The following is a 16,917-nucleotide window of genomic DNA, read 5'->3' on the forward strand; positions in this document are numbered from 1 at the left end:
ACACAGTATGTAATCATTCTGATTTGGAGCTCGTGCTTTTAACTCGTACATTTATCACGAACGATGGTCATGGCCTATGACTCTGCAAATTTCAGTTACAACCATCGCCGTGATTAATCTACTTTTCGCCGTAATAATAGTTCATCACATATTTTCAGCACTAATAGTAGCGGAGCGCAAACACAATCATAACAAAACAAAAATAATTTTCGGAGGGAAATCCTCCATTTTCATTTTTAGGGGAGAAATCATTTTCCATCGTGATATATAGGTATATATATATATATATATATATATATATATATATATATATATATATGTTTCGGTCTCTGCTTCTGGACTGCATAATTCGCGATTAAATTACACCATAGTTGTGCCCAACGACCATCTTCGCGCCGTAAATGTTACGCTGACCGTATCGCGAATAATTTCTCGCTAAATCGCCTTGTCGCACGGGCTAATTACGTCGCGCGCGCGTGCCGGTCGCCATTCGCACGACCTTGTTCCTGATTTTCGTACGAGGGGGGCTGGCTTTCGATTACCTTCCCCAGTTCCGCTACAGTAAGCGAGAATGGTAACGGTAACGGTAACGTCGCCTACGCGTTCTGTACGTAACATATCGGCTGATCTCCATCTCTCTCTCTCTCTCTCTCTCTCTCTCTCTCTCTCTCTCTCTCTCTCTCCTCTCCCCGCTCCCTCGCTATCTATCTATCTTTCTATCTCCTCTCGCTGGTTCCTGCATTTGCATAACCCGAATCCGTATCGCCCGATCGTCCGGCACGATTCACAGCCGCTGCACGTGTATGTGCACGTACGCGCCGAAGATTACGGTCGGAGATTCCGCACGGTCAACTTGCGTAATTTTCCGGCCAGCAAACTCCGCGTTTACTCTCCGTACGGAGGAGCTTGCGAAGGCGTAATCTCGCACCGAGTATTCCCGAGCTTACGGGCCAAGTCTCTCGGCTGTAAGCGATCGTTCACCAATCGATTTCGGTCGCGCAGATTTCCGGAATATCGCGTAACCGTATGCTCGAGATGAAGCGTGTATACGTGCCATCTACGCAAAATCGCGAAACTAGTGCACTGCGCTATTTGTTAAATCTTGACACGTTAATTGCGAAGTTGATTAATATTATCTCACATTCATAGATAATCTCGATTAAAAGATTATATTGCACGCATGCGAAAACAAAATTGTTGCAACTTACAACATATTTTTATATTTAAAAAAAATCGTCGAAATTATCACAACTCAAAAAGGATATGGTTTTTTTTTTAAGGATTGTGATACGAAAAATGATATTTATCATATTCTTTTTGCCGATATTATTTGATTAGTTAATAATTTTCTGTCAAATTAAAAAAATATTTTTTTCTTTTTTCCGAGAAATTTAATTTTTGAAGTTGTCACTTTTGTAGCAATTTGGTTGGTGCAATGAGTGCGATTTATTTATCGTAAAACGGATATTTTCGGGCGAGGAGATAGATTTTTTCTTTCATCTTCCGTAACGAAAAATGTCGCATCAATAGTTAACTCTTTTGTTCGCTCTGGCAATTAAAGTCCCCTTGCTCGAATTAATGTGACACGCAATCGCGACGCGCAGCGTACCACGCGATCGTTTTGTCCGCCGGGTTGAGATTAACGGTGGGAAATTTGTAATACTATAACTGGAGAAGAGCGAGGATGGAGGGAGAGGGAGTAGTGGTCATTTAGCAAGGCGCTGCGACCTAAGTGCACTTTGTTAGAAAGCTTCGTTACTGCGGGATTAATCGACTGCATTGTATAATTCCGGTCGGCACGAAAGGCTCCCTCGCTTCTCAACATTGTTAATTGCGGGATATACTTTTACCTTCTACCGTCGACCCGTATTCTTTACGCCTTCCTTCAACCTCCATTTCATTTTAATACGCTCTTATACATATACATGACATTTCCGCTGCAGCGAGGACTAAGGAAGTATCTTCAACGCATGTAATTAATGACGTAAATATTTACGTTATAAAGCATCAATATCAATCCTTTATTTTTCGAAAATTGTTTTCATAAAACGCCATGTATTCCGCCGTCGCGCATGGATTGTTTTTTATAGCGTTTATAACGCTATATATGCGTTATATACGTTGTCCCTCCCTTATGTTTGTATCGTATTTTAAAGCCTCGGCGTTGCGCGTTATTTGCAGCGCAAACAATGTAATAGCTGCTCGCGATGGTTGTCGAGAAGGAGGAGCGCGTGTAATACGAGAGATGTATAAGATAAGCGAAGAAAATACGGGCTTGTGCATAAATGACACATCGATACAAATTGCAAATTGGGACTCTCTTTACTGACGGGATATTGGTCGTAATATTTCAAAGAGATACTCATATTTTAACATCGTATTTCCGTCCCGTCGTCGTTTTTTTGCCTCATTCACTCTCTATGTATTCGTCTATCTATCTCTTTATCTCCTTCTCCCCGTTCTTTCGCGTCGTTTCCGTAAACTAGATAAAGTTTTGCCCGACAAGTTTCCGCCGTCTCTGTCTGGCCGAAGGTAAATCGTTTTCCGCCGCTTGCTTATTACGATTATCATTGTTATTATCAGTCGACACTCTCGAGCTTTTCATAAACCCCCGCAAACTTTCGCAACGGGTATTAGCGACGTTGAAGAACGCGGAGAAAAGGAAGACACGGGGGTAGAGGGAGGTGGGGTGGGAGAAGGAATTTATTTCTAGCCGGTTTGTTTCTCCCGCGGACGGACTCTCTCGCCGAATGTCTGTTATTAAATTCTACACCGGGAGAGAGAACTTGAGGAGGCAATGAATGCGGAGGATGGCGTGGCATTTAATACGACGCCGAATGTATTGAGCAAGAATTTTTATCTTATCTTCGTGTCGCGCGCTTCATCTCTATAAAGAGCACCGCGCGCCGAAAGCTACTCCTTCAAATTTCTAAAACTTATTCACAGCTTCTTTGTAAACAATAAAATTTATTTATTTCATTGTGATATCCTAATTCAAATTGATATTTTAATGTTAATGTATTAGAACAATTATTTGTGTGAATGTTACAGAATGATTTAATCCCGTAAAATTGTGACATTGAATGGAGAATTGCTTATCGCTGTGAAAAATTGTATCCTTATAGAACTTCACGTTTGTATGCTTACGTTAACTGACTCATCGTCAGCTGTACTTTGATTTTGCCCTAAATTCACTTGCGCACTCCGGGGTTAATTTGCTCCCGCGCTAGAGAATACCTAATATCGAAGTAAATGACTGTTCGAATTTCACGATCGAGAGCCCACCCATCGGCGATAATCTTCGCTTCGGCGCGAATGAAATTCCGCGCACGTACGGCCCCGTTCGACCGAAGAGCCGACGTCTTAGTCGGGAGTATACATTAATCCGACAAAGAAGCTGCTTTCCATATTATCGCGATTTATATCAGCCGCCTGCCGCGGCGGCAGCGGCGAGGGCGACTATATTTTCTCACTTAATTCATTCCGCGGGAATGAAGATAAAACCTCTGGCGACACGGCGAGCCGCCGATTTTCTTCGAGACTAATGACATTAATACCGCTGGTCCTCTAGGTCTTCTACGTTCTGTAATATCTGCTCGGCGATTCTTGCTCAAGGATGTCCCAGTGCCGGATTTCCTACGTGGTATACAAAGCGTGGGCTTAAGATTTAGAAAATAAATTATTAGAAAAATATCGACGGGTGAAGAATTATGAAATATATCATTGTGATAAAAGAAATTTATCATACATTTTAGCTTATTGATAGTGACAAATTTTCTATACAAATTATAATTTATTCTTTTTCAAATTATATTATTTTTTAATATCCTTGTAATATTCTCGCCATATTAGGAATTATTATAGACTTTGTAACAAAGTTTTTAGATTTATAATTAATACTAAAATTTTTAACTTTAAAACGTAATTACCTCGACGTATCCTTAATTCGATTAAATATTCTTAAATAATTTTCTCGACTTTATATGTATATACGGCGGAAAAGGGCATCATGTTCACTATACTCGCTACTGAGGCTCCTTTCTCTACAGGATCCTCTTGCAGGAATCCCTCTTTGCGTACCGCATATAGAGAGACAGTGAGTAAGAAGGAGGATCGGAGGTGGGTTCGCGGCGCATTTGCATGAAGCTGCCATAAGCGATCCTCCGTCGCTCTTTATATAAGCACTAAATTCAGTATTACGGTCGTTCCCCTCTTCGCTCCTCTCTAAGCGGGACATGTATAAAGGCCCGCCGGCAAAAAGTGCGATACCGTATAGTGTCGCGGGGAAGAGAAACTCTCTCGACGCGGGTATTGCGCCGGGCAGAGTCGTACGTGACCTTGGAGAATTAATGGTATCCAACGTACGGTCGAAAATTATTTTCGGCCGTCCAATATCCAATATCGCGAAGAGAAATATACGAGTGCGCTGTGGCCACCTTCGATCCGCCGACTGTTTATAAAAAGTCAAGCTTGCCGCAAGATCTCTCGCGAGGGAGCGTATTTAGAGTCGACGCGATTGCGATTACACTGTCTCTCTCTCCCTCTCTCTCTCTCTCTCTGTTCGATAACGAGAATTATATACAATGAAATATCAGACGGCGCCTGAATTCATGTACCTAAGCTCATGTTTCAGCTACGGTAAATGGATTTGACATTACCACTATTATCAATAGTTTCAAGGTAATTAATTAGCGATTATTATGTGGAATGGGAATTGTGTACGTAATGAGAATTCTTATTAATTAAATAGCAAAAAGATTCTGTTCTGTTAGTGATGATGGTCGATGAAAATATTTAATATATTTACTTTTATTCCATTGAATTTTCTCAATTATATGTATGGTAATAAAGTTTCAATGAACAAACTACAATCCATCTCTCTACAATTGCGAAAGTTCCCTTTCCGCGACAATAATACGAAAATAATTAAATTTCTACTAAGGCTGCTTTTAATTAGGTCTTAACAAGAGCAATTTTGCTATATCGATTTTCAATGGCAAGTTTCGTTTAGGCGCGATATTAAATTCGCCTAATTAATGGCGTAACGGAGCAAGCGAAATTCGATATAGCGGCGTCGGGAAACAATACGGACAGCCGTAATCAAAAAGCATGCACTCTATCGCGAGCACTCGACGCGTTTTCTCTCCCCCACCAAATATCAATACAACGATTATCCGAAAGGAAGGAAAGTATCCAATTCCATTTCAACTTCGACCTTACCCGCAGAAAATTTTTCATCAGAAACTTTTCCAATCTTCCATCAGAGTATTTTCGTTCTCCGTTTCTTAATCGGTCGCGAGCTTTCCGGCGAATTCAGCCAACATTGGTAATACCCGATCTTTCTATCGTGACTTTTGTCACGATTATTTCTTCAAATTTATTAATTATATAATGGAGAAATATAATAAAGAATTTAAACAGTACAAAATGTTAATTATAACGATATAAAAATAACATCAATATTATCAAATTTCTTTTTGACATTTCATTATAATTCATTATAATTTTAATAAAAATAAAAGTGAGATAAAGCCTTTCCGTAATATTGCATCATGTAATATTTTAATTGTATTGCGAGAAAAACAGTCTTAAAAATTATAATTTTAATTAATTTTAACAAAATTCCATAAACATGTTGATGAAAAGGTCGGAACTTTTAAAAATAAGAATGTTAAGAGAAAAAAGCGCGAGTCCGTCTCTTAGGCGATAGAAAAATTCGTAAGACATTTTAATGGTCTCTGGGAAAGTCGGTGTTCTGATTAAATCGCCTTTCACGAGTCAGCCGGTACTACTATTATAAAAGTTGTAACAGCTTTATTACGGCAGCTCTCTCTCTCTCTCTCTCTGTCTCTCTTGTAGCGCGACTGGAAACGGAAGAATTTTTAATTTCGTAATCGCACAAAGACGACGGCTTTTGAGTTTAAGACCCGGTCGAATATTCAAGTGTCTTCTCCTCTCCTTTGTAGACGGGGCTTCTGTTTCTCTATTGGCTGCAAGATCGAATCTCGAATTCAAAGTTTGATCATTTAGCCGTCTTAAGAATTTATTTCTAAAGTTCCGTTATCGAGGGAGTATTTATTCTAACCCTTATCCAACGGCAACGTGAGAAATCGGTTGATAAATTAATAACTAATCACTGCGTAAATTAGTAAATTATTAGTAATCATAGCAATCACAGTAAATTAATGACTAACCGCAGAACCAATTATCTTTATTGATTGATTTTATTTTTATCTTTATTTTTCATATTGTATTGGATATACCTGCTACACCTACGATAAATGTGATACAGCGAGAAAGAAAGATCACTTCGAGCGGCAGGAACTAACGTTCGATCCGGATTGCACAATCTCTCTATTTTGGCTTTCTTACGACCGAGATTTTGGCTTTGTTCCCGAATTGGGAATGTCCTTTAGCCGCGGCAGTAAAATGGACGCCTGGCATGCGTCCTCTATGACATATTTGTTCTTAATGCTAATAGTGAGTGAGCGAGAAATTTGATTCGCGCCGATATCAATCGAAGTAAAGGCGAAATATGCGACTGCCACGATTCTCATTCTACGTGCACGCGAAATTCCGTGCTCACGACTTCCGTGGCATTCGCCTCGAGTTCAAAGAAAGTTTTTCTCTTATTTTATTAGCTGCCGATTCGCAATAAATTATGCGCTTTATACTATATATATATATATATAATATATATTATATAGTACATACTACATACACACATATATGTTCGACCGTTTTGCGAATTCACGAATTCGAGAGATTCCGCGCGTTTTTGTGAATATCGTCGAATCGTAGAAAACGCTGCCAAGACTCGGTAATATCATCACTCGACTTTACGTTCGAATTATGGCGTCATTAATTCTCGAACATTGGTAGCGGTCGGGACATTAATAAAGAACGTTCCTGCCCAGTTGTCTGAACGAATCAACTTCAAGAAATATACCTTTTTGCAGACGTGAACTAGGCATAGCAAAGCGTTCATATTGAATACATATTGAATCAATTTTGTGCCTTTACCCCCTTTGAAATATTCATTTATTTTATGTACTTAATTGTTACATTAATATCGCAATTTGTATATTTTGTTATATTAATGAAAAACTTGCATTGACAATTTTTTATTTTATTTGCATGTCTCATTTATAGCGTGCGTGTTTGAAGCATCGGAACTTGTTATTTGACTGAAACGCGTTACAGTGTAAAATTCCCGTCAGGATTTTTTTCCAGCAATTTGGCAAATTGACGTTTTAAACAATGCGACGTAATTACGAGCGATGTCTATTATTCGCCTGCAGCGTTCTCTTCGTAATGACTTATCTAGTTGGCCGCGCGCGCGCGCGCGCGCGAATTGTGCCGATTGGCTTTACGGAGTTTCTTCCCGTCAGCGCGGAGATAGTTTCGATTCAATAGTGTGTTTGCGCTATGAGATTAATTGGTCTCGCCTCGGACTTGGGACTCGATGCGCCTTCGCTCAGCTGACAACACTGAATATTCTGGCGTTTATCGACACAAACGCGCGCGCGGCGTCGTAAATGATTGAGCCTCATTTCGTACTGCTCGACACAGTGTCCGTCAGCTTGCTTCGATTGAGAAGACTTAAAACGATAACGGGATATTGCTCGTTTTACTGAGAAGTTTGTTTACGCGTTTGACGTTACTATAATTTACACAAAGGATAATACTACTTTGTCAGATGGTAAAAAATAAATTTTATAGACATCTCTTATTAGACTAAAATTACATTTTAAAATTAATTATGACCCAAAATTTTCAAGCTTATTTTCGGAAAAACTTGTTTTTTTTTAGTAATATGTTAATTATTCCTTATGCAGCAATCTTCTACTGTGATATTTTTGTCGAAATAACATCTAAAAAGATTATTGTTTACGTAGCTCAATTATATTATTAAACGAAAATTAATTGATTTACACGAATAAAATTTAATTTGTGATCGTTTGGGAAAGAAATTTCGAGCTTAAAGAATTAAAAATAACGATCGTTGTCTCCTCGATGATGCAGCTGACTGCTTTCGTGCGCGAGTTATAAGCGCGGATATAAATGGCGAGAGTATACGTCCAGAACGCCCTTCGAAATCTTCGATAAAGTCTTACGTGGAGGAAATATTGGCTTTTTTCAGTCCGCCGACGTTCAAAACAGCAACGCCGACGTCGCGCACGCAATTGAAGCTGCAGCTGATGCGGGAGCAGCTGCAGGAGCAAGAGAGGCGACAGGCGGAATTCCGGCAGAGCTTGCAGCAGCAGAGGCCAGCTGCCGCACCGCCCAGACCAGTGCCGCCTACGCCGTTGCCCAGTATCGGCGTGGATGTTCCACCGCAAGTATTACAAGTATGCGTCGCGTCTTCCATACGTTGTCCGATCCGCGTCGTCCGATCGATCCTAAATTGCTCGCGCGAAACACGAATCACGCAACACGATAAAATTATTTTGCGTCGCGTGATATCAACATTATTATATTAAATTAAATTCCTAACTTTATTATACATTATGGCACATTATGAATCGCGTGATTACTCATTCCCTTCGCACGAGCAATTATTACACAATGTAGAGCGTTGCATCGTATACTATATATTGTTGTGTACATATTCCACATTAATTAATAATTTATACGAGGGGAAATCAGAAAGTAAAGTGAATTTATTTCCTCACGTTAGCAAAATGCAAATACACAAAATCATTTCTCAATATAATTGCCCGGCTTCGCGACACATTTCGTGTAATGGTCCACCGCAAGTTTCTGATTCTTCTGACCATCAAAATAATGTTAATTATGAATGCTCAAACTTGGTTGCTAGAATGTTAAAACCTTTTGGCATTTTAATCACTGCATCAACATTTTACATAATTATTTTGATGATCCAACAGCTCTGTAACTAGCCAAATTTTTAGATACTTCAGCAAAACCGCTCTTTTCGTATATATAAATTAAATAATATATACTTCGATAAGGTATAATTAAAAGTACTACGATCTTTCGCCGACATTCTTAGCCTCTTCCTTTGATTTTCCTTGTATTTGATGTTTTGTGTCCAAACTGGGGCGTTCGTTGAAGCTGGAACTTGGTGTAAGTACCGAAGTATCCCAAGTCCAACGTGCAATGGGGTTTTCCCAGATAGAGTCTTGTTATCCAAGTAGCGTACGGGTCAAGCATTCGGTTACCATTGTTTGCGTTTCCGTCGCTTAAAGCTCCGTGCATATAGATATACATGCAGGAGGGCGGGCACGGCTAAGATAACGATACCTTATAGTTCCGAGGTTCTGGTAGTTTGCCGTATCGCAGTAAGGCGAGCCAAATTCTGCAGCGTCGTTAATAGATCTATTCGGTACACCGTGTCTATACTGTTAGACCTCCCTAAAGTAATGGTTAGACGGTGAGAGGATATACGAGAGGCAGCAGGCACCCAGAGTCGTCAATGGTTTACCTTGCAATTAGCTCCACGCAATATGGTTGCTGCGTTCGCTTTCGCGAACGCAACTGCAATAACGGTCTCGTCACACAGCGTCACACATTTTCGCGAATTAAATGCTAATATATCTCAGTTTAATTTTCCTTAGATTTTTGCTTTGCAAAAAACATTTATAAAAATTGACATTGTCTATAAAAAAAATAGAGGTAACAGTGTGTCTTTATTTTTTCTTATTCATCTATTTAAAATTGTTTCTATTGCGATACAATATACTAATATAACAATATATTTGTTAAATCAGGAAACCTCGTAATCGTTAATAAAATCAAGGCATAAGTAACAGTGATTATTGCGCACGAGAAACTTAATCGATTTTTTAATTATCGTTGTTTCGCACTTTGTTTGCAAATAAAGAGCTAACGTCCAGTCGATTTTCTTCAGGTGCGCACGCTGTTGGAGAATCCGACTCGCTATCACGTCGTGCAGAAGCAGAAGAACCAGGTGCGCCAATACCTGCACGAGTCGTTTCGCGGCGGCGAGGGTGGCGGCGGCGGCGGCGGCGGCGGCGGTGGTAGTGCCGGCAATGCGGTCGTCAGCGGCAGCGCCGGTAGCGAGGGCGGCGGCAGGACGCCGGTCGACGCCGGGCCGCCACCCGTTTCAATGGTGGTGCAAAGTGCACCGCCCGGCCCGCAGCTGCATCACCCGAAGCCGCAGCATCCTCATCTCGCCTCGTATCCGCACGCCCCCGCGCTGCTGCCGCATCACCCGGGTAACCCGACGGTGGTCTCGGCGAGCCCGGACCCTACCACCACCGGCACCATGTCCCCGGGTCTGTCCAGCGTCGCCACCAGCAACTCCGAGGTACGTGTGTGGTGTGTAGTATGTGAGTACGATCGCCATGGATAGCGCCAACGTCAGTGTTTCTCAAACGTGAGAAACCAGATGTCTATGACATATTAATTCGATATTTCGCCGCGAGCGAAAATATCCAAGTCTCTGTTCGAAAAGTTATCGACAGAAATGCGCGATAAGAATGACAAAAATATTTTCATAAAAGCTATAGAAAATTAATTTGAACTATATTCGAGGTTTTAAAAAGAGATGAGAGATGGGAGATGAAAATGGGACAATTTGAAAAAAATAGGAAGATAAATTTTTTACATTGAGTAATAATAAATGGCCCTTCTCTCGATTTCACAATCGCGCGATCGACGGAAATCGGAATGGTCGCGGCTGTGCGCGTCGAGACGCCTCGCGACGTCGCGCGAGGAAAGTTATTTTTCTAAGTCATTCCCGTTCATTCTATCCAATCTACGCACGACGACGTTTTCGATTAACGCTAACTGGTCTTATGTAATCCGCCGTCGGTTATCCCCGCGTCGCCGGGCGACGACTTCGTACTCTCTCGCTCGTTTAATAATTAATCACGGATACTCTCCGACGCATCGCCGCATTCTTGCGTAATCTCGCGTAAACGCGCGACATTCGCGCGATGCGAATAATTTCTCGGGGGGGCACTTGCACTCATTCGTTATGTCCACGGCCGTGGATTCTTCGCGATATCGCTCTTCGTCGCCGAACGAGGCGCAGCTCGAGGTCTTCCTTTTCCTTTTCTCTTGACGTCGCGCACGCGTCTTAAAAGAATTCGCAAACGCGAAGGACTTAGCACGACACGACGGCAGCACGTTTCATGACGCTGCAACACCGAAGTGGGATTCACGGCACGCACGCGGTGCTAATTGCCGTCTAGGTCTGCAAATCGATCTGATTTGCGTCGCAAAGCAGATCCGCAAACGACCAACCGGGAGGGAAACTTGGAAAGTAGGTCCCTGGAAGACTTCATCGGCTCGTATATTCTCACCGCGAATTTAGCGCTCCGTGGCTTTTCGATTACGAACTCCTTCGCGGTGACAACACGCGCGTATGCACAACGTATTATTTTTGTAGGACCGAGTACGAGTTATTTTTAGCGTCAAATATGGCGAGCGAATATTCGCTAATTTCTTAACCATATTTAAAGAAAACGTTTGCAGTTAACAAATTTTGGTACGTGGGACATATCGTTACAATTCATTCATTACAAGCGTATTATATCTGACATTGCGGTAATATTATTTTTCTGATGCTGCTATATTTTGTATATTGCTATATTTTCGACGTTGCATATTTTGGTTAAGGTCGTTAACTAGCTATACATGGAAAATGATGGTTGGTTTTTAGAACTTCTAAACTGCTTGCCAAAGATCTTAAAAGTATTTTAGAGAAAAGAAAACGTGTACCAACTGTTTGTTATAAGGATATTAATTAAAAACTGAGCACAATTGTAACTTAACTTCTTTTATTAACTTCTGTTACTACTTTGGACACAATTGCAATTCCAACAAATGTATTTACTTTTACTTTTGGTATATATTTTATCACACATTTAGGAGTTTCAACTTTTATCCTAACAATAAGTTACAATCAGTAGCAAGTATTTTCTTTTCAAGAATACGCGGCATGTCAAGCAGAACAAAAAATCATCATGATATCAAAATGAAGTCGAAGTGGCACCAAAATGATGATTAAAAGTCATTTCTCGATTAGCCACGATTCAGTCTAACATCATTTTGATGTTATCATGATCTGTTGTTCTGTCTCGGATACGTTCAAAAAGTAGAAGACACGTACAGTAACATCCAACATTTTAACGGTGAAACTACAAATATTCTTGATGCGTATGTAAAATCTTATTAACAATTATCAAAAACATTTTTGTAGTTTAATTTTATGTAAAGTTAAAGCCAAAAGTAATCTTTTGAAATTCAAATACACTTGACAAAAATTGTTGTGCTCCGAATATACACTATATTTGCTGAGATTGTGCAGCTAATACGTCCTTAAGAAATGCTTTTCAACGATGGAACGAGTACATTAAAAACTCGAAATGATTAGGTCTTTACTTTTTATGTGGCGAAATATGTCCAAGTTGGTAATAACAGAATATTAATATTAACTTTTGAAAACCACCTCTCTCCCTCTTTTTCTTGCAACGTCAAGCGCACTCCACCGTGAACGCGCGGAGAAATTCACCGCTAAATCCGGCTCTTTGATTTTAACGTCTTTGCCAGTACCGCGGCGTGTGTACAACGTAATATTCCGCGCAAAACTTGGAGTCAGCAAACTTTAACGTCGAACGTAAGCCGAGAGAGAGAGAGAGACCTTTGCGTCGCGTTCTTCTTAATTTGCCGTCGACACGAAAATTTTTGTCCCGGATTAATCCGCCCGCGCACAGCGGCTTTCTCGTCGACGTTTATAAAAACCATCGACGCGCATAAGGCACATACTGCTGCGGGAATTTTTTTTCTTTGCTTTTGAAACCTTCTAGGTCGTAAGCTGAAAGCAATAATATAATGCCGCCGTTGCCTCGCGTAATACCCGGTATGTAGTACGTACGAGGAACGAGCCGGTGGCTCGTTAACTCGTCAGCTTTACAATCCCCGGGCTCTTAATAAGGCGAAATTGTTTTTGGTGATGATGTATGTACACATACACGGCACCGAGCGACCGCCTTTAAATTGATTCTTTGATCCGCCGTGCCCTGCGTGTACACGCGCGCGCGCGCGCGCGAAGAAACTCGCGTATACCGGGTGTCGCAACCGTCGACGTTCTGAAAACGACTAACGTTTTGAATACGTTCGACTCGTTTAATCCGCCGAGAGTTTTCCCTTCCGACGCTGATTAAACTGTTTCGCGTGCGCGCGAGAACTTCTCGGAAATCAAACGAGTTCGGGCTATTTGTGGGATACGAGGAAAAAACCTGCTCCCGGAGTACAACGCGAACAAGTTGCAGCTATTTACGTATGTACGCGCGGAATATCCGAGTATTCGCGCTAAAACCGCAACGCTCGAGTAAATAACAATTTCTTCTTACATGATTATGCAAGGGTATCTTGAACAAGTAATTTTAATTACAGATAGCATGATAGATAAACACTCAGAGGAAAAGACATGGCGATTGATTGTATACAATAACTATAAAATAGTTTATCCAACTAAGTACATTAAAACTCTACATATAATTCTACATAAAACTTACCACTGTAATTAAAATCGTACTTAGTTTTAATTATAGTACATGGAAAGAATGATTTTGAAGTATCTAGATATTAAATACTAGATATAGATCTGAAAATAATTTTGTTGTGAATCATTAAAATGATTATGTAGGCGACTCAAGTATATGATGAGCAATGCCGCAAAAAGTTTTGACATTCTAGCAATTAGCTTCTGCGTCCTACATAATTATTTTGATGGCCCAACAAAGTTACTTTCAGATTTACATCTATATACATATATATACATATCTAAATTTTTAGACACTTCGGCAAAACCGTTATTTCCGTGCATCTTGTTTTTCGCTTTTGGTCCCACCGGCAAGATTCGATGATCGTACGTAGATACGATGTAATTAAGTAACGGAAAAAAGAGATAACAGCGGCTTATAATATTTAATCCTCCCGAAACGGCTGCGATGTCGTTCGCCAGCTGGCTTAGCGTCAGCTCTCTTCATTTTGAATAATGGATCAGACGTGCGTTTCGCGGAATAAAGTAGATACCCGCGGCATTCGCCGACGAGCGGGGGAGGGGGAATGGGGACAAAGTGCTTTTAGTCAGATACCTGCCTGTGATAATTTGCGCGTTGCATTCATCGGTATATATTCCCCGATTATACTGACTGCCGTCAATACACCAGCGAGATATCCGATATCTCTGCAGGAACACCACAAGGTAGAACGAAATATTGTCGGCCGTGATGAGTGCGCAATTACTTTCGACGTGTCTCGAGGTGTCACGCGGAAAGAACGATTTTCGCTGAAGTCTATCATCTTGATTATTATTTTGGTGTGGTCCACAACAAAATTACTTTCAGATCTGTATTCAAAATTTTATGTAATACTTCAGCGAAATTTTTTTTCTCGCGCACCGAACTTTATTTTAATGAGAGATCTTTGAAGAAGTTCTATTATCAACATTTTTAATAATCCAAGATATTAAATCAAGATAAATCTTGATTTATCTATAGCATCTGCACTTTTGGAGTCTGTTATACTTGCGTTATATTTGTGTCGGACTTTATCTCGATAAACATGTCGTAAACTGCGCAACCTTCTTTCTCCCCGTCAAGAAAAGAAATGAAAAGGAATCGTAAATTACGGCGCGGGAGCGCGGTATAAATCGTGCAAGGAGCAAGTGCGCGCGGTCGCTTTTACTTTCGGTCGGTCGATTGCGCCAGAGACAGATAGCAGCGATTTCTTCTGCTTTGATATTCGGCTCGCATCCGCGCGCGCGCGCGCTCGCGCGAGCATGAGGAAATTGCGGTCTCCGTCGAACAATCGTAAAAACGATCGTAAAAGAGACGACGTATTTAGCATCTCACGACGCTGCGTGTCTCTCCGTGCACCTAAAATTTTAACGACTGCTCTTTCGCACGATCGACGCGACGCCGACGATCCCGGATCCCGCAGATGACAGCTAGGATTCTGAACCCTCGACATTTTGTCGCGCATGAGGAACGCGACAATTTCGACGCGTGCGTCGCGCGATACCGTGATCGTTGGAGCGCAATTAATCTTCGTTACGCGGTTAATGCACTGAGTGACGCGCGGCTGTCTATTGTAATTGCCATCAAGATTGATGTTTTTGTAAATAAATAGTTGTATACAAATAATAGTTTCCGACGCGAATGTTTTAGGACGACGAGTATCAGCCTTCGTATATCATTATCGGAGCAAATTCTTGAAAGACTAATCACTCTTTTTCTTCCTTCTCACCGAGTCTCATTTTGAATCTTGTATCTTGGGATTACGGGGGACTTGGCGTCGGTGCGCTATCGGCTTAATTTTCATTGGCCTGACATTCGCGCGGTGTGTATGCAGGCCTTAAGCTCTTAATACATCGCGGTTTGAATGGCTTGAGGTCTTAATATGACCCTGGTATTTGCACCTGTTGCAATGCAGAAATCTCATTTGTACGTTTGCATTTAACAGTCTCGCGCGATATACCTATATGTGTATTCAAGAGGATTCCACGTCAGAATTGTAATTTTCAGAATACTAAGGACGAGTATCGTTATACCATTCAATTCCCTTTACTTACGTCAGCACGTGACTTCTTTTATTTTTTAAAGAGTCAAAATTAAAAAAAATAAAACCCGATTTAAATTAAGAAACTTAAATATTATCGTGCTATCGTATTAATTGGGAGGCACATATCGTGACTTCAGAAAGGTGGCTTGAAAATTCAGGCAATGATAAATGGAATATTTTCCTCTGGCTAAGTTCCAAACAAGACAAATATCTAATTTTAGATGAATTGAGCTACAATCACAGAGCTACAACGCAACGTAGGTTTGTTTCCAGTAAAATGGCAGTTTCATATCTGACAGTACGGTCGATTTGGTCGGTTGTCGCGAGGCTATTATCAATTTATATATAAAATATAAATACGCTGCCGGGGTGGAAGGGGTGAGAGTCTAGGATCGATTGGCATAAATCTTTCGTTGCGATCGAAATGTTCCGGTTTCCATAACGCCGATCGCATATCGCAACGGAAAAGGCTCGGGGAACGAAGAATCGTAAATTAGCGTCGACGCGGACGTTTAGGCGTCCGTTACGTAATGGATATTCCCCGCTCGCGCATCTACGTATGACGCACACGTGTACAGCTCGCGCTCGCACGTTCCACCTAAATATTCCCTACTGTTGCACCCGCCTTCTGCAGTATTTCAGCCGATTGCGTTGCCCCCGGGCGGGTCTAGTTCGCCGACGCCGATAGATCGCACTTACCAAATATGAGATCTGCTTCGGCAACTAAAGCCGAGGAGTGTGTCTCGTATCTGTAACGCGAGCACGGAATACGTAATGCCGGGTAAGAGTAGAGACGGTACCCAGATCTACACCCGAACTTTGTACTTGCCACGATCGTCCCGTTGATCTGTTATCGATCTGGTAAAACGGAAACTCAAAGACGGGAAAAATCGTCCTCGAAGCTCTTGTCACGATGTCATGCAATTGTAAACTGCAAGAAATGCGAAAATGAAAAAAGTATGTTCAGAGATGTAGTCTAAAAAGATATAATTATAATCAAAGAATTTTATTCTACATATATGTATACTGTGTATTATTATAATATCTTAGAAATATGAGGAATCATGAATATGCGGTACACAGAATTTAGAGTTGATTGTATATTTCATCAATCAGATTATTTCTTTATTATAAAACGTAAAGTACAAACGCGCGATAATATTTGTTACATATCAGCGCGATGTGAACGGGAATTTTTCTCCGCTTACGAGACAGTAAGTTTACACAGTCTAGATAACTGCCATCAAACTTTTGTCGTTCTTTAGAAGAGGAATTATACATGACACGAAACATACAACCGGCATACTATATCGGATCGCGTAATCTCCCTTTCGACGCCGATAATCAATATTTGCA

General features: G+C 41.0%; 1 protein-coding gene across 1 annotated transcript in view; it reads left to right on the forward strand.

The window, feature by feature from the left end:
* LOC105455120 (transcription factor EC) overlaps positions 1-16,917 on the forward strand; it is a 72,699-nt gene that overhangs the window by 14,038 nt on the left and 41,744 nt on the right. The window contains exons 2-3 of the mRNA XM_011698181.1: positions 8,144-8,351; positions 9,875-10,294. Of these exons, the coding sequence (XP_011696483.1) occupies positions 8,144-8,351; positions 9,875-10,294 (628 nt within the window). The remainder of the gene's footprint in view (positions 1-8,143; positions 8,352-9,874; positions 10,295-16,917) is intronic.

Source organism: Wasmannia auropunctata, unplaced genomic scaffold (genome assembly GCF_000956235.1).
Source record: "Wasmannia auropunctata unplaced genomic scaffold, wasmannia.A_1.0 LD335921.1, whole genome shotgun sequence".
NCBI classification, from domain to species: domain Eukaryota; kingdom Metazoa; phylum Arthropoda; class Insecta; order Hymenoptera; family Formicidae; genus Wasmannia; species Wasmannia auropunctata.